This window comes from Lagenorhynchus albirostris, chromosome 6 (assembly GCF_949774975.1).
Source record: "Lagenorhynchus albirostris chromosome 6, mLagAlb1.1, whole genome shotgun sequence".
Classification (NCBI taxonomy): Eukaryota; Metazoa; Chordata; class Mammalia; order Artiodactyla; family Delphinidae; genus Lagenorhynchus; species Lagenorhynchus albirostris.
Genome location: NC_083100.1, coordinates 44,350,599 through 44,373,631, shown reverse-complemented (window position 1 = coordinate 44,373,631; position 23,033 = coordinate 44,350,599). Strand labels below are relative to the sequence as shown.

The 23,033-nt window shown below is 37.6% G+C and overlaps 1 protein-coding gene across 7 annotated transcripts in view; it reads left to right on the top strand.

Moving 5' to 3' along the window:
- Positions 1–23,033, top strand: part of PMS1 (PMS1 homolog 1, mismatch repair system component) — a 97,892-nt gene that overhangs the window by 63,432 nt on the left and 11,427 nt on the right. For 5 of the 7 annotated variants that reach the window (XR_009541120.1, XM_060152458.1, XM_060152456.1 and 2 more), the window contains 5 exons: positions 357–473; positions 7,183–7,305; positions 7,857–8,000; positions 8,150–9,042; positions 21,954–22,436. Coding sequence is in view for 5 of the 7 variants with exons in the window: in XM_060152458.1 (XP_060008441.1) it covers positions 357–473; positions 7,183–7,305; positions 7,857–8,000; positions 8,150–9,042; positions 21,954–22,436 (1,760 nt within the window). In the remaining 2 variants the exon portion in view is untranslated. Of the gene's footprint in view, positions 1–356; positions 474–7,182; positions 7,306–7,856; positions 8,001–8,149; positions 9,043–21,953; positions 22,437–23,033 lie in introns of those variants that run through there. The other 2 variants (XM_060152460.1, XR_009541121.1) reach the window with 2 other exon arrangements.

Sequence of the window (23,033 nt, the reverse complement as noted above, 5' to 3'; positions counted from 1 at the left end):
GATTAGAAGAGGGGAGAGAATTAATATTTAATGAAACTGTTTTATGCCAGACACTGCCTATGTGTTTGCCTACATCATATATTTTCATCTTCCAACAACTCAGGGAGATAATTATTCTTAGTCATGTTACAGAGAGAAGAAAATTGAGGTTAAGGGAAATTAAAATAGATTCTACACTGCAGCATATATAGCTACTAAAATTTGGAAACGGAGTTCTGTCAGACATACATATCTTATAAATGATGCAGAAAATATAAGCTAGGGATGAATGCTAAATATAGCAATAATTTGTATAAGTACTTGAGTTTACTAAATCCAAATTGTGTCAAAAGTTGTCTGTGTTATTTTGTCCCTAGGCAATTATTTGGCAGAAAACTAGAGTATTAGATCATAAAATGGCTCTCATGTCTGTTCTGGGGACTGCTGTTATGGGCAACATGGAACCCTTTCAGTACCACTCTGAAGAATCTCAGGTATACAACAAAAATGTTCTTTAATAATTCTAATTTACCAATGAAACTGTTAAATTATTTCCTTTTTGTGGGGTTGGGGTTGCAAGAAGTTTTTCTTTTAAAATTTTAACGAAGTATGTGTATAAGGTACAAAAAGAAAATACGCACAGAGCTCATATTAAACCTCTCTTCCCAGCCCTGCTTCCTGTTTTTATCTTTTCTGTTTATTGTTTAATTTTAAGTATCGTGGCTACATTAATTTTTAAAGTGATTTTCAATTTAGAATCTTCATCTGTTTACTTTCTACAATGAAAGAAAAGAAGTTGAGCTCTCTTACCTTTGTTTTCCCTTTTCCATCCTAGATATATGTATTCCAGCTTTATTTTCTTGATCTGTCAGCTTCAGACAGTCTTCTTCAGTCCCAATAATATTGGATGAGGTTATTAACACTCCCAATCTTACTTCTACCTGCTCTTCTCCCTCTCAGTCATGTCAGCTCCACTTTCATGTTATCTAGCTTAATAACCTATTTTCTTATGTAACCATCTTTTGTTTGTTGGAAGAATTTTAATTATGTAATCATCTTTTATTTGAAGATTCATTCTAAAAGTTGAAAGCTTATATGGAGTATACATTACTATGACTTCTCTGTTCTCCTTTTCTTTTTTATAATTTGTTGCAATCTCTTTTCTGCTACTAGTTCCCCTCCTATCCTTTTTTGCAGTATTGAGTTCTTAATTATCATCTTATTGGAGTCTTGGATGGGAGCTTGTGCTCAATTAATGTGTTAAGAGTTCTCTCTCCTGAGGAACAATTCAGGCCACCCTTAGTGGCCATGATCTGACATGGGTTCTATTTTTCAGAGCTCTCTTAATAGTTGTTTAATAGTTTAGACGCTAATGCCACCTTGGACTGGTCATGGTGGCTGACTTGGGATGATAAGGGTACTGTCTAAATTCCCCTGGGTTCCCTGTGGCTTCCTGGAACTTTGTTGCCTATGCTGGTAACCCAGGAAGCTTGTGACAGGAGATCCAGACATGACATCTGTGGTGCTGTGCTTTAGAGATTCTACCTGTCATAGTTTGATCTGAAGACCAGCAGCATTGGCATTACTTGGAAGCTTGTTAGGTGAAGACTCTCAGGCCTCATCCCAGACATACTGAATGAGAATCTGCACTTTTTTTTTTTTTTTTTTGCGGTACACAGGCCTCTCACTGTTGTGGCCTCTCCCGCTGCGGAGCACAGGCTCTGGACGCGCAGGCTCAGTGGCCATGGCTCACGGGCCCAGCTGCTCCGCGGCATGTGGGATCTTCCCGGACGGGGGCACGAACCCATGTCCCCTGCATTGGCAGGCGGACTCTCAACCACTGCACCACCAGGGAAGCCCAAGAATCTGCATTTTAATGCGGTCTCCGAGTGCATATTCAAGTAGGAAAAGCACTGATTTAGACCTTGGTTAGTTATGATTCCATGTGTGATTGGAACATGAGTCATTCCTGCAGTTTGGATTTCTTTTCTTTGATCTGTATTGAGATATGTTGCCAGATCTGTGCATGTCCATTGATTTTTTTCAATAAATTTATTTTATTATTTTTATTTTATCTGGCTGCGTTGGCTCTTTGTTGCTGCGTGCGGGCTTTCTCTAGTTGTGGCGAGCGGGGGCTACTCTTCCTTGCGATGCACGGGCTTCTCATTGCCGTGGCTTCTCGTTGCGGAGCACGGGCTCTAGGCGTGGGGCTTCAGTAGTTGTGGCATGTGGGCTCAGTAGTTGTGGCTCATGGGCTCTAGAGCGCAGGCTCAGTAGCTGTGGCTCACGGGCTTAGTTGCTCTGTGGCATGTGGGATCTTCCTGGACCAGGGCTCGAACCCATGTCCCCTGCATTGGCAGGCGGATTCTTAACCACTGCACCACCAGTGAGCCCCATGTCCATTGATTTTTAAATTTTATCTTGAGATAGAATTGTACAAGGGCTGCTGGTAATCTTTGACAGATACCAAAACTTTGCTGCACCTTCACGTGGTTATTCTTGCACGGGGGAATGAGGGTACTTGGAAACTGTGTGTTGCTGAGTAGTACCACTTCAGTGGGCTGTCAGAAGGACAGACTTTTGAGTGTCTCCCTGGTGAGAACGATCGTCTGACCAAATCTCTCTTTTGTTCATGCACTGTGTGTCTAAATGGATATTGTATTTATGTTGCCACCAGCTACCCATCACTATTCCATGCTTTCTGGGCTTTCAGAGTTTCCTTGACGCATTCTCTTTCCTAGCCAAAATCAATCTTAAGTTGTTTACCAACTGCTAATGGTTGCCCCTCTCACCTCACTTTTGTCCTCATTACATACATTCAAGTTGTGAAACTTGGCCACCAAGGCCCTTCACGGGACTGGGGTGGCAGATGCATAAGTCACTGGGAACCTTGGGTGCAGAAAATCTTCATAATATCTGTTTCTGTAATGTTGAGGGTCCCTTTCTTATCTATATAGCAACTCCATATGGGAAGAATCTCCTAATTATGGATGGTGATCCCAGCTGCACCACTGCTGTGGTGGCATTTCTTATGGAGTTTCCCAGTGTGGCTTTGTTGGTTTGATGGAACTCCTCAAGTTGGTTTTTTTGTTTGTTTGTTTGTTTTGACATCTATCTTCTCTTTGATAGCTCTGCATCAATCCATGCTAAGTTCTGGGTGAATTCCTCAGTGCTGCCTGATTTTTATTCCCAAAACAATATCTACTTTTCTGTTCTTTCTTCTAAACTTGATTTATAGCTACCAGTTTTGATTTCTTTATCTTCTGGGTTTTTTTTTTTTTAATAATAATGGTTTTTTATTTACTCTTTTGAAAGCATGGTACACATACTAATTTCAGTCATTTTCATATTGCTCTATCATTTTTATTCCTGAGAGAATATTCTCTCATTCTCTGCCATTTTATATGCTTTGAAATTTTAATTTACAAAATCACTTTGAATGCAGATTTATTGTTTTGTTTTTCCCTCCCACTTTCCCCTCCCTTCCCGTAGTTTGGCAGATACCACTGCCCTCCCAGCTCCAATTCAAAACTAGGTATTAATATTAGTAGTTCATGCCTTTCGTCCTGCCAATATTTTGCAGACCCTTTTTCCTAGCTGACTTGGCTTAACTTTATTTTTGGTTTTGGAGTTGTCTCTGTTCTTTCTGGTGATCCTTGCAAGCAGCTCCAAACAGTGGTCACAGTATTTTTTAAACATTTGTGGGTGTGGGAGGAGAAATTTGCCCATTTCAAAGGGAAAGACTGATTTAAATCCCCTAACTATATGTGTTTTCTGTCCTTATTTCCATACCAGAATTGAATTTCCAATTGACCAGCTGGTTTCTTTTTTTCCTTTTTTCTTTTTAATTGATATACAGTTGACATATTAGTTTCAAGTGTACAATGTTATGATTTGTTATATGTATACATTGTGAGGTGGTCACCACAGTAAGTCTAGTTACATCCATAATCACACATCGTTACAATTTTTTTTTCTGATACAGCTGGTTTCTGATCATAGAGCACATATGGGCTTTTGATTTCAGCCATCACTCCCTGTTATGTTTAGCATTCATAACATCTTTATGTTTGTGGTTCCTTTGTCTTATTTTTAAACGGTTAGGTCTTTAAAAAATTTTGTAAGAATTTAATTTATCTATCACTGCTATGTATTTGCAGTTGGGATGGAGAGAAGGGAATTATTAATAAGTTGTGAATTTATTCCACTATCCTGAGCAGAAGTACTTAAATTTTTACTTTAGAAACATAAATCCCATAGGGTTCTAGAGGTTTACCGAAAGAGGAGAACGTCAAGGTTACTTCAGCAGAATCGGGGCAGAGAAGAAGAGATGGGTTTGAGAAACTGGGTAGGGGGCAGGGCTGTTTATCATGGTAAAGGAATACAGGAGGAGCTAGTTGGACAGCAGGGTAGAAGTGAGCTTAAATATTTTATCGAGTTTTGAATGTGGTGAGATTGAGAAGATTTGTGTGACAGCTAGTTAAAGATAGTAAGCATTTGGGGATGAAAGAAATAAAGGTTCTACATCTGTATCTTAGCGTCACAGGTGTATGTGTATAGACGGGAATGAAATTACTCAGGGAGAGTAGAGAGCAAGAAAAAAGGATCTGATGATGAAACTCAAGGGGACCATCATCATTATAGACTGTAAGCAAAGAGAGAGAAACCAGCAAACCATACTAAAGAGGAAGTGTCAGAGAGGAAACAGAAAGAGAAGGCTGAAGCAGTGTCATGCTTCCCAAAGTAGAGAGTTGTCATTGGTATCAGGGTCTGTAGAGAGTCAGGTAAGGGTAGAACTAAATGTCCATTGGAGTTGGTCACTGAGGTAGAAGCCAGATTATAGAATATTGGAGATGAAGGGAAGGAGAGAGGGGTCCATAGCTGAAGGACAATCAGGGGAGAATTATTTGTTTATATTTTGCCTTTGATTTTTGTTTTGCTATTTAGTTAATAGTTGGGTATAGAATCTTATAAGGTCTGTCTAATTTTTTATTTTGTTGCACTGATTTGGCCTCTTACAGACATTTTTCTTCACTCGAACTAGATGGATTTTCACTTTTTTTTTTTTTTTTTTTTTTGTGGTATGCGGGCCTCTCACTGTTGTGGCCTCTCCCGTTGCGGAGCACCGGCTCCGGACGCACAGGCCCAGCGGCCATGGCTCACGGGCCCAGCCGCTCCATGGCATGTGGGATCTTCCCGGACCGGGACACGAACCCGTGTCCCCTGTATCGGCAGGCGGACTTTCAACCACTGCACCACCAGGGAAGCCAGGATTTTCACTTTTTATAGCATTTTATAAGACTTTGCCATTTGATTTTACTATTCCATATAACTTACAGCCTGTTAGTTCTTAAGGTTGTCTTAAGCCATTTTTAAAGCTCCGTATTCGGAAGTAATAGTATTTATTCAGTGGCCAGCCAAGATGGTGTGGAAGGAAAACACTAGCAATATTACCAATTTTTTCTTCATTTTAATCTTCATTCTTCCCTATTCTGGGTATTTTTTTTCCATCAACAAGCCCAATAAGTCTTCCAGAGGCTAAACAGGCTCTCCCTGATGCTCAGCAGGTACTTTAAGAAGGGTCTCATGTTACTTGGTAAATTATACAACCATTTATAAGTCTTGTTAAGTTTTACAGTTAATTAAGTATTTTCATTTTATAATGGATTATCTAGGTTTATTTATTAACTTTTTTTAATTGGCACAGTTTGGCACTGTGATGGTAATGTGCTTAGTGTTCTAAAATTGGTACTGCATCTCCTTAAGCACTTATTTCCAAGGGCAGGGACAGCCGTAGACATAGGTGGCAGCCTGCAGGATACGTTGGTAAGGAGCCTCATGGTTTCTGCTTAACTAAAAATAGCACCCGCACTGACACTCCTGCTTTTCTCAACCTAAGCTGAAATTTTCCCATTGTTACTGTTTCTTAACAGGTTAATGAAACAGCTGATGCCAGTTGTTTCAGATAAGAGATTATTATAGGCCTGTATTTTGAATAATTTGACCAAGATCACACTAGTAGTAGAGCTAGGATTTAAATCATGTCAGTCTGGCTCTATCCGGTATTCCTAACAATTCTCTGTATTATCTTTAAAAGTAAAAGTAGGAGCATTTTCCTTGCCTTCTGTTCCCTAAATAAATCAATCTTCTCGCTGGTATTTTTTCTAGGATTCTTCTTTATTTTCTCCCTCTTCAAACATTTGTAAAATAGTTCTCTAAACAAAAATGAAGATAAAGCACAACGCTGCAATGTATCAAAGAGTAAAAGATTTTTTTATTTTCCCTCAGTAATGAAAACCCAGTCAGATTGACTTCATGGCATACTCAGAATAAAGATAGAAACAGCCACTTCTTTACAGAAAACGGTTGCTGAAAAGAAAAGGATAAAGAGCCAGAGGAAAGTCACAATATGAGGAAAGAAATTTTTAGAAGACAGAAAGAAGATCAGGTTGAGCAAAGAGCAGTATTTATGCTGTATGTCCTATGACAATAAGATATATGGCTGTTGGTGAAACTCTCATGAATGCCAGTTTTTCCTTAAAATAGAATTGCAAAAAGGGAGAGTCAGAGGCTGAGAACACCAATTTAACACACTTCAGTAATTTATTTAAGGTTAATGCTCATGACATGGTTATCAGGAAATATATGGCTCTTTAGACCTTAAGATCGAAATCCATTTGTTTGTTAATTTTCTTATACCTTTTAAAAAATAAAAAATTAAATATATATATATATATATATATATACAGTGTTATTTAGGCTTTTTAATTTTTTTTACTTACTTTATTATTTTTTTTCATTTTTTTAATTTTTGGCTGTGTTGGGTCTTCATTGCTGCGTGCGGGCTTTCTCTAGTTGGGGCAAGTGGGGGCTACTCTTCATTGTGGTGCGCGGGCTTCTCACTGCGGTGGTTTCTCTTGTTGCAGAGCACGGGCTCTAGGTGTGCGGGCTTCAGTAGCTGTGACACGCAGGCTCAGTAGTTGTGGTGCACGGGCTTAGTTGCTCTGCAGCATGTGGGATCTTCCCGGACCAGGGCTCGAACCTGTGTCCCCTGCATTGGCAGGCGGGTTCTTAACCACTGAGCCACCAGGGAAGTCTCAATTTTTTTATACCTCTTAATGTTTTGTATATAGCCAGACCCATGGAATCACATTTATCATTGACATTGCTTATCAATTCTGTAATTATTTATTACAATTATAGATTTATCTAAGTGGATTTCTTCCAAAGCATGATGCAGACCACTCTTTCACAAGTCTTTCGACCCCAGAAAGGAGTTTCATCTTTATAAACAGTCGACCAGTACACCAAAAAGATATATTAAAGGTAATCTTTTTAAGAAAAAGTATCACTTGGATCAGAAATAAAAACTCTGTCACTTGTCAGCTTCTTATAAGGACTACTTCTAAGAATTTGTTCCAAAATAAGGAAAAGGAAAAATAGATACAATATCATTTATTAAGCATTGTGCTAGGTACCTTACATATGACTCTTCACAACAGTTCTGTGGTGAATTATTATCCTTATTTATAGTGAAGAGACTGAAATGTTTGTGACTATCTTAGACCACATAACGAGGAAGTAACACAATTTGGATTTGAACCCAGGACTTTCAAAACATCCATGACGCTATGATCTTTTAACCATGAAGCCAGTTGCATTGGATATTTGTACTTCTTAATGAATGCTTGTGCTTTATGTAAGTTCAAAGCCTCTAAATGAGCATTACTATTTAGATACTACTTTTCCTAATAAGCAGTTACATCTACTCAGTTTCTTAGTTAAATATGCTTCTTTTGGTGGTATTTTAAAGATGGCAATACTATCTTTTTTTATGTCTTTTTTTTTTGTCTTTCACTCATTACATATATTTCTAGCTAATCCGACATTATTACAATCTGAAATGCCTAAAGGAATCTACTCGTTTGTATCCCATTTTCTTTCTGAAAATTGATGTTCCTACAGCTGATGTAGATGTGAATTTAACACCAGATAAAAGTCAAGTATTATTACAGAATAAGGTAATCTTTTTCAGATTTTTTTTATTTATGCTATTTACAGATTTATGCAGTCCTAGCCATTTTCATATGAAAAAGATATGCTTGTTTCTGTAGATTTTTTAATATTATTTTCATAATTTCCTCTAACATTTGTTAATTTGTATTTTTAGGAATCTGTGTTGATTGCTCTTGAAAATCTGATGACAACTTATTATGGATCACTAACTAGTACAAATTCTTATGAAAGTAATAAAACAGATGTTTCCTCAGATGACATGGTTGTTAGTAAAACAACAGAAACAGATGTGCTTTTTACTACGATGGAAACGTCTGGAAATAATTATCCAAATGTTGATACTTCAGCCATTCCTTTCCAGAATGATGTGCATAATGATAAATCTGGGCAAAACACTAATTATTGTTTGAATCATCATATGCATATTGGTGACCATTGTGATGATCATTTTAATAGTGAAAATTCTAGCATTGATAAGAACAGTGGGAATACATTTCAGGAGATTCCAATGAATAATTTATCATGTGAGGACACCCAAAAGGAATATAGTGAAGTTTGTTTTGTAGGTTCTGTTAAGCAAGCCCAATCAGAAAATGGCAGTAAAGGCCATATAGATGAGAGTGGGGAAAATGAGGAAGAAGCAGTTCCTGAGAAGTCTTTGGAAATTTGTGTAGATGGCTGGAGCAAGGGAAATGTACTTAAAGATTCAAGAGGAGAAAACATTGAACCTGTGAAAATTTTAGTACCTCAAGAAAGTTTAGCATGTAAAGTAAGTAATAATAATAATAACCCAAGTCCCGAACAAAAGAATTTGAATGAAAGTTCCTATAACAAAAAATCAAACGTGGTAGATAACAAATCTGGACAGCTTACAGCTTATGATTTAATTAGCAATCGAGTAATCAAGAAACCCATGTCAGCAAGTGCCCTTTTTGTTCAAGATCATCGTGCTCAGTTTCTCACAGACAATTCCAAGACCAGTTTGGAAGATGCAACAGTACAAATTGAAGAACTGTGGAAGACATTGAGTGAAGAGGAAAAACTGAAGTAAGTTTCCAGAGCTTTCATGGGACCTGAATGTTCAGATATTTCCATTCTATATGACTCACTGAGTTAAAAAAAATTTTTTTTAACTTATTTATGGAAAAGCAGAATGGAAAACGGCTTTTGGCGTGACTAAAGTACCTTTTTTGGCATTACTTTTTTGCTAATTTAGAGGTTTTTATGGGATTTTGTTTGTTTGTTTTTTAGTTTGGTACAAGCCTTAACTACTTTCTGACTTAAGTTTGTAGTTAAAGGTTTTCCATTCTTAACTAAAAACTACCATTTTCTTCTATTTCTTTTTTATTTTTACGTTAATCTTCCTATGACAGGACTTTTTCTTTTTAAACTTTTGCATTAGAACAGTGGTGTTTTTAAGATCTTGACTATTCCCTTTTTAAATTGGTCTCTAAAATATGTAACACAATACAAAAAATTGTAACATTGTTGCAGATTTAATTTAATGATGTTAATACTGTTCCTATTCAGTATAACTCAAGGCTTTCTTATAAAATCTTTTATTTATTGACAACTTATAAACTATGGTGGGTTTTTGGGGCTAGGTAAATAGGTGGTTTGATCTCTTTGATTAAAATAACTACATATTATTTGCCATTTTTAGATCAGATGATCTGAATAAATACTCCCAAAAAATATGAGGGCTGTTTCTAATTGACTTAGGGCACTTGCTGTAAACACAAAATATTATGTTTTGAGTGATTTAGCTCACAAGAAAATGAAAGAGTGCAATTATACTTCCAGTCACATATTATTACCTGAGGCAGTGGTCCCTACCTAACCTTTTTGGCACCAGGGACCAGTTTCATGGCAGACAATTTTTCCACTGGTGGGGGCCGGTGGGGATGGTTCAGGCAGTCACGCGAGTGATGTGGAGTGGCAGATGAAGCTTCGCTCGCTTGCCTGCTGCTCACCTCCTGCTGTGCGGCCCAGTTACTAACAGGCCGTGGACCGATACCGGTCCGTGTCCCGGGGTTTGAGGACCCCTGACCTAAGGCATCGCAATACTATGTCAAACATCTGGAAAAAATTTTAAATGTAACCTGTCATCCAGAGTTTATATTTGGTGATAAACTACATGGATACTTGACCAATTTTTTTTTCATTTTTTCATTAGCTTTTCAGTCTTATAAAGACACTGTTAATTTAAAGTAATAAAGACCACTATTAACACACCAATAGGCAAAACCTCCGCAAGTTAACTTTTTTTTTAAGTGGGGATGGTGGTTGTGTTTTGTTCTTTAATATATATCTGTAAAAGATAAATATACTCTTATTTTAAACAGCCATAATACAAATTGTTACCACTTTCTAAAACATGAATTCCTTAATCTTCATTGTTCAAATTTCTAATTATTTCATAAATGTCAAATTTTTTAAAAGTTTATTTGAATTAAGATGCAAATGAGGTTCACACATTGTTAATTATCTTTTGTCTTACATAAATGACACATTCAGTTTAAAGGTGAGAGCACTTGAGTTTTAATACAGTAAGCCCTCAGAAGTTGAATTGCATTGACCAGGGAGGTGATGAATTGAGAGCTGTCTGAGAAAATTAAAAAAAGCATAGATGTTCCCAGTTCTCATGGAAGTATTGACATTGGAACAGCTCAAGGTAGCTGTTCCCTTGCAGCCTCACAATAGCAGGTATTACTCCAGTTTCCTTTCAAGGAATGTCGGCATTGTTTCTCCTTGCAGGCCCCAAGGTGTTAAGGTACAAGGGTTATGGTTAATAGGTCTCATCTAAAAATTTGTTAATCATCAGGCAGTATTCTGGAATTCAGAATTTTCTCTATTGCCATAAGGTATACAAAAGAGGCATTGTTGGTCAAGAGCAGGCCTCTGAAGCTACACCTGCGTTCTAACCTCACTTCCTCTCTTTGATAGCTTTTTGTAAAAATGTGTGGACAGTATCTCCCGGATTGTTGTGAAAATTAAGTAAGATATATTGTGTGTTATGATACAAGATAAATGACTAGCACATAGTAAATAATTGTTCATGATGTTAATCAGAGTTTTTAATCTGTGAAAAGGAAATTTCTCTATTGTGATAGATATTATTTTTCATTTGCTTATTCAAGGTTAAATTTAATTTGGAGCCCAGAAATAGAAACCTGTGAAGAAAATATAGGTATCTTGGGATCAGAGAGCTTACTGTATGTCACAAAAAGCTCTATTAGAATCTTCCAGAGCCAGGGATCTGTGAATCAAAATCATGATTAGTGAAAAGGTAGAGTAAATATGTTATAACACAAGAATCACACTAACTACCATTTCTCTTCTGATCTTTATCTTAGAATTCTTTCCATGGTCTTAAATTCTACAAGGAGTGTGAAGGGATATGAGAGTAGACTCCTGTTCTACAGATAATCAGTCTTTCCAGCCATTCTTCCTTTTCTTCCCTTTTTTTCTCTTCTTGTTTCCTGTTTTTTTTCCATCCCCTTCCTTCCCTTTTTTCTTTCCTCCCTTGCTTCCTTCCCTTCCCTTCCCTTCTCTTTCCCTTCCTTGTTTCTTTCAGTTAGGAGCTATTTACTGAGGCCATTCTGTGTACAAGGCCCTATGTACTCTAGCTACTCATTTCAGATACAGTGATAAATTATAAATAAAAGATACTTTTACTACTCATAAAAGTGCAGTCTAGTGAGGAAGACACTATTAAACAAATAGTAATCATAGAATATGAAGAGTTTTTAAATAAAAGAAACACAGAAGAGTTATGAAAACAGTTAGCAGTTGGGCTTAATCATATTTATGGGACAGGAAATGCTTCCCTGAGTAGAAATTAATCAAAATGGTGTAGGGAATTTTCTTTGTAGAAGGAACAGAATGTAAGAATGCCCAGAAGCTAGAAGGAAAATAGTTATTGAGGAACTGGAAGATGCCCTTTATGACAGGAATGGATCATGGGGGAGTGTGATAAAGAAAGATGGAGTAGGCTGGTCAGATCATGGAAGGTTCAAACAGTTTTGAATAAGACATTGGATCCGGGTTTTCTACCGAGAGCTTAGGATTGACTTTGCAATAGAAGGTACCTACATTTTAAAATTTTTCCTTTCTGGATTTTTTTCCCCCTTGCTTTCTTCTCCTTTCCTCTAGTGGATTAGAAACCACTGTGTCCTCCCACTGGGTTCTCAGTCAATTGATGTGAACTTGAACTTTCATTTGTAGTAGCTATGAACATATTTCTACTTAAACTAACTTAGAACAGTACTGTACTTGGGATATTATTGAAAAATGGTAAGTAAACTTTATAATTACATGTAATCTTGAGACACAGAAACATTTGAATTGATTACTGATAAATCAGAATTAATATTTTTTGTTCAAGTTACTAAATCCCTTGATATAAAGTTGAAGATAACAGCTGTTTTTACTTAACATTTACTTAATATTCCTTTGGACATAACTTTTTATATTTCCCAAGGAACTAATTAAATTGACTTCTTGAATAAATCAAAAGATTAGTACCATATGTGAAAATTTGCACATCATAATTAATTACAAATGGTAACCTTCATCTTGAACTCATTTTCCACCGTAGGAGGAAATCTTGAGTTTGAATGTCTAAGAGCTAAAAATACTTATTTATAGTACTTATTGAAGGTAAACTGTATTGAAAATTTTGTGTTTTATAATCCAGAACTTCAGATTCTAAGCGGAAATGGGAGAAAAATAACGTAAAAAATTATGAATGTGGCCTGGTCAGTAACCAAAAGAGGCATTTTTCATTCATCTAGTTCACAGTGAAATAAAGGCTGTTTTACATTCTCCTCCAGCTAACATTTCTTTATTTCACAAACATATGCTGAGTACAAATTACATAACGTGCTTGTTTCTTGTGTTTTAGTCTCACTTTTAACATTTAATTCCATTCTCCCAATAGTATCATTTTTATTTCCTAGTACATAACTACTCAAATTTCTCCTTAAAAATGTATATATGTTATCTACAATAGAACTCCAACAGTTTCTTAAGAGTTTATTAAGATTAGAAATAACACTTTCTAGTCTCAATTTTAAAACTGCATTTAAAGAACGTTTTATCAAGGTTGCTCAAATAATTACCAACGTTTAGTCAATTGTGTGCCCCGTTCATTATAAGGTAGGTGTTTCTTGATAGAAAATAATGATAACGAACATTTATTATCATTTACTATGTGCCAAGCACTATTCTAAGTACTTAAAACTCATTTTAAAGATAATGCTGCCCAACTCCAGCCTAGGTGTGGAGAATTGGAAACTCTGAGGGTAGGACCCAGGCATCTCAATTTTTTAGAAAAGGGTTGATATAACCACTATACCAGACTGCTGTCTTTGGCCCCAGGAGTTTCATTTTACTTCTGTTATTGTTAACCAAAAAGAAAAGACCTCAACTTTTTACCCAGTATAATTTTTTTTTTAATAAATCTATTTATTTTTTGCTGCATTGGGTGTTTGTTGCTACGTGTGGGCTTTCTCTAGTTGCGGTGAGTGGGGGCTACTCTTCATTGCAGTGCGCGGGCTTCTCGTTGCGGAGCACGGGCTCTAGGTGCACGGGCTTTAGTAGTTGTGGCACGTGGGCTTAGTTGCTCCGAGGTGTGTGGGATCTTCCCAGACCAGGGCTCGAACCCGTGTCCCCTGCACTGGCAGGCGGATCCTTAACCACTGTGCCACCAGGGAAGCCCTTACCCAGTATAATTTTAAAAGGTCCATTACCTTGTTTGAAATTGAATTAAATTAGGTGGTTTGGATGTGTTCAGTTTATTTGAATTTATTTTTTTATTGTTGACTCTAAAATGAGAAATAAATAGTAACAAAAAAATTAACATTTAGCTATGAAACCATTACAAATTTAATCATATAATTTTTATTTTGAGTGTTATTATTATAGTGACCTTAACTTTACTAGTATATAATTATTAAATGTATGTAAGTTTTCTTTTGTTGTGCTCTGGGAATTGCTTCTTCTATGTTGATGATATAGCACATATTTAAGGAGCTCTTCACATCTAAAATTGACTTTTTTTTTTTTTTTTTTTTTTTGCGGTACGTGGGCCTCTCACTGTTGTGGCCTCTCCTGTTGCGGAGCACAGGCTCCGGACGCACAGGCTCAGCGGCCGTGGCTCACGGGCCTAGCTGCTCCGTGGCATGTGGGATCTTCCTGGACCGGGGCACGAACCCGTGTCCCCTGCATCAGCAAGCGGGCTCTCAACCACTGCGCCACCAGGGAAGCCCTGACTCCTTATTTTATTGTTTAATTATTTCCTTTTTTTTTTTTTTTTTAGTTGCCTGTACCTTAAATGGTTTTTTAAATTGGGTAAAGTTTAGCTGCTGTGAAATGCATAGATCTTAAATGTATATAGCTTAGTGCATTTTCATATGTGTACAACGATGAAACCACCACTGCAAACAAAATATAGAACATTTCTATCACCCCAGAAGGTTCTTTAATGCTACCTAGAAACCAGTCTCCATTCTCAGCCACTATTTTGATTTCCGTCGCACTAGCTTGGTTTTTCCAGTACTTAAACTTCTTATATATAAAATCATAATGATATGTACTCCTTTATGTCCAGCTTCTTCCCCTCAATAAAATATTTTTGTCATTTTCATCCATGTTTGTTGAATGTATGCATATAGTTTATTCTTTTTTAATCAGTAAGTAATACTCAGTTGTATAAGTATACCACAATTTGTTTTCTCAGTCTCCAGTTGATGAACATTGTGTTCTTTCCAGATATGGGATATTACGAATAAAGCTGTATTGTTTAGTTTCCAAATATTTGGAGTTTTCCTAAATATTTTATTGCTACTGAATTCTAATTAATTTTGTCATGGACAGGGAAAATACTGTTAGATTTAAATCTTTAGAAATTTATTGAGAATTATGCCCAGCAGCATATCTCGAAGAATGGGCTCCTAAAAAGAATCTGAATTCTGTAGCTGTTAGATGTAGTGTTCTAAAATGACAAGTCAAGGTAGTTGATAGTATTGCTAAAATCTTCTTAAGGCTTTACTGATTTTTTTGTTTTGGTCTAATTCTGTCAGTGCCTAAGGGAGGGGCATTAAAGTCCCCAACTGTAATTCTGGATGTATTTCTACTTTTAGATCTGTAATTTTTTGATTCACATAGTTTGAAGCTTTTTGTTATTAGATCCATGCACATTTGTGATTGGTATACCTTCCTAATGATTCCCTTTGGTCATTATGAAATATTCCTGTTATCTGTGGTATTATTTCTTGTTTTGAAATTTATTTCATCGTATATTACTATAAGCTGCTGTTATGCTTACGATTTGCATGGTTTATCTTTTCCATTCTTTTACTTTCAAACTATCTGTCTTTTTCCCCCGTGCTATCTGTGTAACTCTTGTAGACACATATAGCTGGAATTTGCTTTTTTATTTAAGTGGACTGCATTTTAATTTTGCTGTATTGGATAGTGCTTTATGTTCCTAGATTTAAAATAAATTTTAATTATTATAAAGGGTTTTTTTAATCCTTCATTGTATTTTAGTACTTTTTCCCCTGAGAGTTAGTGATGTTCTGATAGAAAAAGATTCCGTTGCCCATCTCTTGGTGCTTTTCCCTAAGAAATTAGACCAGAGTATTGCATAAGAAATTGATCAAATACTTGAAAGCAGCTTGGCAAATTGTGCTTAGCATAGATTAGCAGAATAAAGAACATTGTACTTATTTCAGTATGCAAAAGCAAAAGTAAATGTGAAAGTGAAACAAAAATATTCAACTATACTAAAGGTGAAGGTGTTTCTGACAAAGTGCATTTTCTAAATGTTGATAATTTTAAAAATATTAGTAGTCACTTCATTTAAAATATTAATATTTAAAATTTTTAGGCATCTACTCTTTTTTTCCTTGAGATATAATTGACATACAGCACTGTATAAGTTTAAGGTGTACAGCACAATGATTTGACTTACATACATCGTAAAATGATTACCACAATAAGTTTAGTGAACAGCCATCATCTCATATATATACAACATTAAGAATGAGAAAAAAATGTTTTTTTCCCTTGGAACGAGAACTCTTAGGATTTACTTTCTTAACGCCTTTAATATACAACATACATCGATGTTAGTTATATTTATCATGTTTTCTTTGGATAAATACCCAGAGGTTGAATTGTTGGATCATATGTTAGGTCTAGTTTTAATTTTTTGAGGAATCTCCAGACTGTTTTCCATAGCGGCTGCACCAGGTTACATTCCCACCAGCAGTGCACGAGGGTTCCCTTTTTTCCACATCCACACCAAGTTATTTGTTGTGTTTAACATTTCTTACAAAGCTAGTTTTGTGGTACTGAACTCTTTTAGCTTTTGGTTGTCTGTCAGACTTTTTATCACTCCTTCAAATCTGAACAAAAGACTTGCTGGGTAGAGTATTCTTGGTTGTAGGTTTTTGCCTTTCATCACTAAATATATCATGCCATTCCCTCTGGCCTTCAGAGATTCTGCTGAAAAGTCAGCTGATAGCCTTATGGAATTCTCTTATGCATAGCTTCTTGCTTTTCCCTTGCTGATTTTAATATACTCTCTTTATCTTTAATTTTTGCCAATTTAATAGCAGTGTGTCTTGGTGTGGTCCTCTTTGGGTTGATCCTGTTTTGGACTGTCTGTGCATCCTGGACTTCCTGGATGTCTGTTTCCTTTCCCAGGTTTAGAGAAGTTTTAAGCTAGTATGTCTTCAAATATGTTCTCTGCCCCTTTCTCTCTCTCTTTTCCTTCTGAGACCCCTATAATGAGAACATTAGTACACTTGACATAAGAGACTCCCAGAGGTCTCTTAAACTGTCCTCATTTCTTTTTATTCTTTTTTTCTGTACAGCTTCAGTGATTTCCACTACTCTGCCTTCCAGCTCACTGATCTGTTCCTCTGTATCATCTAATTTACTGTTGATTCTTTCTAGTGTATTTTTTATTTCAGTTATTGTATTCTTCATCTTTGTTTGGTTATCTTTGTATTTTCCTACTCTTTGTTAAAAACTTCTAACTTCTCACTGTGTCTGTCCATTCTTCTCCTGAGTTCTTTAAGCATCTTTATGATCATTACCTTGAACTCTATTGGGTAGATTGCTTATCTCCAGTTTACTTAGTTCTTATGGGGTTTTATCATGTTCCTTCGTTTGGAACATGTTTCTCTCTTGCCTCATTTTGCCTAATATGCTGTTTTTATTTCTATGTATTTGGTAGGTTCATTACATTTCCCCCTCTTGGAGAAGTGGCCTTTTGTAGGAGACATCCTATGGGACCCAGTAGCACATTCCTTTCTGGTCACCAGAGCTATATGCTTTAGCGGTGCCCTCTATGTGGGTTGTGTGGGTCCTTCTGTTGTGGTGGGCTGACTACTGTGGGTGTGCTGGTGGTTGTGGCTGGCCCCCATTCCAGTTGGTCGCCATGCCCTGCCTTATACAAAGGGTGCCAGCTGACGGTGGGCAGGGCCATGTCCTGGTATGGCCAGAGGAGTCCTGGTTACTGGTGTGGGCCGCCCACAGGTAGATGGGGCCAGGTCATGAGTTGACTGGCTGTGGAGTCCTGGGGGGTCCCGAGGCTAGTCCTGGCCCGTTGGTGGGTGGAGCGGGGTCTCCAGGTGGCCGGCTGCCGGCTGGGGTTCCTTGATCTAGTGTCTGCCTGCTGGTAGGCAGAGGTGGTTCCTGACACAGCTTTCTGTATAGTTGTGGTGTCCCAAAGCTGCTGTCGGCCTGCTGGTGAGTGGGCCCAGTTCCTGACATGGCTAGCTGTGGAGTCTGGGGTGTCCCAGAGTAGGTATTGGCCCACTGGTGAGTGAGGCTGGGTCCTGGGGCTAGTGCCAGCACACTGGTGGGCAAAGCTGCATCTTGGCGTTTCTTGGTACAGGGCTTAGAGTTTCCAGGGCTGGTGTGTGGGCCCAGGCCCAAGATGTCCTGGGTCTGTTGTCTAACCCCTGGTGGGCAGAGCTGGGTCCTAGGGTTTCCAGCTACAGGACCTTGTGGGGTCCTAGAGTTGGTCTCTGCCTGCTGGTGCCAGGACCAGTTCCAATAGCTGGCTGAATGTCCCAGGGCTAGTGCCCATGCACTGGTATGGGGAGCCGGATCCCAGGCCCTTTGGTAGATGGGGCCGGGTCCTAAGGGGCTGTTGACTCGGGTCCTGTGGCAGCTGGCCTGCTGGTGTGTGGTGCTGTGTCCCTGCCCAGCTAGCTGCTTGGCCTGAGGTGTCCCAGTACTGATGCTGACAGGCTGGTGGCTTGGGGCAGGACTGCATCCCAAAGCTAATAAGCTAGAGGGAGGATTCCAAAATGGTGCTTACCAGCATTGCACATGGTAGAATGAGCTCCCTAAAATGGCTATTGCCAGTATCTATGTCCCCACAGTGAGTTCCATTTGCCTCCTGCCTCTGGGAGGCTTTCCCAGATCAGCAGGTGGGTCTGACCCAGCTCCTTTCAGATTACTGCTTCTGCCCTGGGTCTTGGAGTGTGTGAGATTTTGTGTGTGCCCTTTAAGAGTGGAATCTCTATTTCCTTCAGCCCTCTGACTCTGTTGAAAGTAAGCCTCACTAACTTTCAGAGCCAAACGTTCTGGGGTCTTCTTTCCTGGTGCAGGACCCCTGAGCTGGGGATCCTAATGTGGAGCTCAGACCCTATGCTCTTTGGAAAGAAGCTCTGTGATTGATATCATTCTCCTGTTTGTGGGTCTTCTCCCCTGGGGGTATGGTCTTGGCTATACCACGACTCCGTCCCTCCTACCCATCTCATTGTGGTTCCTTCTTTATATCTTTAGTTGTAGAAGATCTCTGCTAGTCTTTAGTTCATTCTAATCGATAGCTGCTCTGTAAATAGTTATAATTTTGTTGTGCCCATGGGAGGAGGTAAGCTCAGGATCTTCCTACTCCACCTTGTTGGTCACACCTTTACATCTCTGGATTTTGCTTTTGAAATTCAGTCTGACGGACTCTGCCTTTCAAATGCAATAGTTAGTCCATGTAATGTATTAATTGATATGGTTGTGTTTTGGTCTACCATTTTCCTATTCCTTCTCAGTTTTGTTCCTCTGTTCCTCCTTGTTTTGGGAGAGAGGCAGCCTCTTTAGGGTTAAAAGAATATAATTTCATATTTAATTTTAATTCCTCTATTGGCTTTGCCTTATTTTTTGCTCTGGGGAATACATTATACATCCTTAATTTATCATAATCTACTTAGAGTTAATAGGGTACCATTTTAGGAACTTCCGTGGCACAGCAGTTAATAATCCACCTGCCAATGCAGCAGACACAGGTTCGAGCTCTGGTCCGGGAAGATCCCATATGCCACAGAGCAACTAAGCCCGTGCTCCACAAGTACTGAGCCTGTGCTCTAGAGGCCACGAGCCACAGCTGCTGAGCCCACATGCCACAACTACTGAAGCCCGCGCGCCTAGAGCCCGTGCTCCACAAAAAGAGAAGCCACCGCAATGAAAAGCACGTGCACTACAATGAAGAGTAGCCCCAACTTGCCACAACTAGAGAAAGCTTGCATGCAGCAACAAAGACCCAACGTGGCCAAAAATAAATAAAATTAATTAATTAATTATTTAAAAAATAGGATACCATTTCACATAAACTATAAAAATGTTCCAAGTATAATTCCACTTACCGCCCCTGTCCTTTACATAGTTGGTGTCATATATTTTACATCTACGTAAAAATAAACTGCATCTTTAAATATTACTTTTAAAATTTAAACAGTTATCTTTCAAAGAAATAAGAGAATTTTTCAAAAGATCTTTTTTTTTTTTCCTGTTTACCTACATAGTTACCATTTTTGGTGCTCATCATTTTTTCCTATACATCTGAGTTACCATGTGGTGACATTTCTTAATAAGGTAATTATGTTGGCAACAGATCTCAGCTTTCTTTTTGAAAATGTCTGTTTCATCTTCAAGTTTGAAGTAAATTTTTATGGATATAATTGAATCCTGGATTCTTATAGCACTTAAAAGATGTTATTCACTGTTATCTGGCTCTACATTGCTTATGATGAGAAGTTATATCCATCATTTGTTGTGGTGCTCCTTTTTTGTAACATTTTTTTTTTCCTCCTCTGTACTTCTAAGATTTTATCTTTATCTTTGGTTTTCAGCAGTTTGATTCTAATGTACTTAAGCTGTGGATTTCTTTGCATTTTTCCTGCTTGGGGTTCACTGACCTTCTTGAATCTGTAAAATGTTGCATTTATCCAAATTGGGTAACTTTCAGCCATAATTTCTTTGAATATTTTTACCCCATTACTTTTTTTTTTTTGGCTGCATTGGGTCTTGTTGCTGTGCACAGGCTTTTTCTAGTTGTGGCAAGCGGGGGCTACTCTTCATTGCGGTGCAAGAGCTTCTCATTGCAGTGGCTTCTCTTGTTGTGGAGCACGGGCTCTAGGCACACGGGCTCAGTAGTTGTGGCTCGCAGGCTCTAGAGCATAAGCTCAGTAGTTGTGGCTCACAGGCTTAGTTGCTCCGCAGCACATGGGATCTTCCCGGACAAGGGCTCGAACCCATGTCCCCTGCATTGGCAGGCAGATTCTTAGCCACTGTGCCACCAGGGACGTCCCTACCCCATTACTTTTATATTTTTAATCTGGGACTCGAATTACATATATGTTAGGTTGCTTGTTTTGCCATAAGTCACTGAAGTGTTTTTTCAGTCTTCTTTCAATCATTTTTCTCTCTGTTGTTCAGGTTGGATAATTTCCTTTGATCTGTCTTCAAATTTCCTGATCCTTTCTTTTGCCATCTCTTATCTGCTGTTAAGTGTACCCAGTGAATTTTTCATTTCAGATATTCTATTTTTTAGTTTTAGAATTTCCATTTCCATTTGGTTCATTTTATAATTTCCCTTCTCTGTTGAGATTACCCCTTCTAGTCTCTCATTGTGATCATCTTTTTCTTAAGTCCTTAAATATATGTAAAGGCCAATTAAAAAAATTTTTTTTGCAGTTCCGACATCTACATCATCATCTTGAGGTTGGTTTTTACTGTCCACTTTTTCTCTTTACCATAACTCACATTTTCCTTTTTTATTGCTTGAGTGGTAACTTTTGCTTGTATAATGGACATTGTGGTTGATACGTTGTAGAAACTCTGGATTCTGTTATCTTCCGAAAAGTGTTGGGTTTTGTTCTACCACGCATTTAAATTGCTGACAGATCACCTGGAGCTTAAGGAGACTTTGTTTTACACTTCCTTAGGCAAAGACTGTTTAAATTTTGCTGTTAGTCCTAGGGCAGCTTCCTTAGTTCTAGAACATAGTTTTTTGTTTTGTTTGTTTGTTTTTGTTTTGTTTCCTTACCCCTAAGATGTAAGATGTAGCCCTCCTCCAGTTTTAATTGAAAGCCCAAAGTGTTTTCCAAGTCATCTAATTATGTGGGATTTAAACTCCAAACTCTGTTTCTCCTGCAGCAGGCAGCCACTGAAATCTCTGTTTAGCTTATTTAGCCTTCTAGTGATTATTTTCCTCTAGATTCTCACACGGGATTTTCTTCCTCAATTTCCATCTGTTTTGGAAGCAGGGAGTTCTGTGTTCTGATGACTCAGTCTAATAAGAGTGCAGCTTTCTGACTGAGTTCTTGCTACTCTTCCTTAATGCTCTGGGGACTGCCCTCTGGGTAAAAGTGGTATAAATGTGGATCTCTTTTTTTTCAAGGGTTGAATCCATTCCAAATTCTGCATGCTTTTCATTGCTCTTCAGTGCCTATTTTAAATGGTTGATTTCTGTATTTTGTTCAGAGCTTATGGTTATATTAAGGTGGGTTAATCCAATACGAACTCCTTTGTCGTTACTGAACCTGGAATGCCAGCTCTTTATTTTTTATAAATTTTTTTTTTTTTTATAAAATTTGCTTCGGATGGTTAATGTATTTCTTATTATGACTTCATTAGTTCTTTTTTATCTCTATTCATAGATATGAAGAGAAGGCTACTAAAGACTTGGAAAGATACAATAGGCAAATCAAGAGAGCCATTGAACAGGAGTCGCAAGTATCATTAAAAGATGGCAAAAAAAGGATAAAACCCACCAGCGCATGGAATTTGGCACAGAAGAACAAGTTGAAAACTTCATTATCTAATCAGCCAAAACTTGATGAGCTCTTTCAGTCCCAAATTGAAAAAAAAACCCAAAACATTAAAAAAGTTCAGATCCCGTTTTCTATGGAAAACTTAAAAAAGAATTCTGATAAACATAGGAAATTTGACTTAGAAGAAAAGGACGAATCTTACTTGATCCACAATCTCAAGTTTCCTGATGCGTGGCTAATTACATCCAAAACAGAGATAATGTTATTAAATCCATACAGAGTGGAAGAAGCGCTGCTATTTAAAAGACTTCTTGAGAATCACAAACTTCCTGCAGAGCCGCTCGAAAAGCCAATTATATTGACAGAGAGGTATGGTGAAGTAATATAATTTTTTTTACTCTAAGAACATTTAATGAAATTGAAGGTAAAAAGTTGAAAGTGTTTCCTAGCAGGGAAAAGTGGTATTTATTTAAAGAAATTTTTGTAATTTGATTTCACATATTTAATGGAATTGTTTTTAAATAAATAATTTTAGAATATTCTAGATAGTTTACTTCTGCAGTTAATAAATATCAAGCTCAGTTCCCCCCTGTACATTAGTGATTTCCCCAGGGTAGTCCTGACATTGGATTGCCATGACTCTTCTTCATTGTGCACTCTTTGTTTTAACATTTCAAACATATACCAAAACAGAATTATTCAATAAATGCCTTTATCAACAATTATCAAGATTTTACCACATTTACTGTCTGTCCTTGATATGTGTGTGTGTATATATATATATATATATATATATATATACATACACACATACACACATGTATGTTTTTCCTTTTGCTAAAGGATTTAGAATGATTCCCATCCTTAGAATTTTCAGTATGTTTCTCTCTAAAATGGCCATTTTCTTAGCCACAATGCCTTTTTTCATGCGTTACACAATACTAATTCCTTGGAATTGTTCCTCAT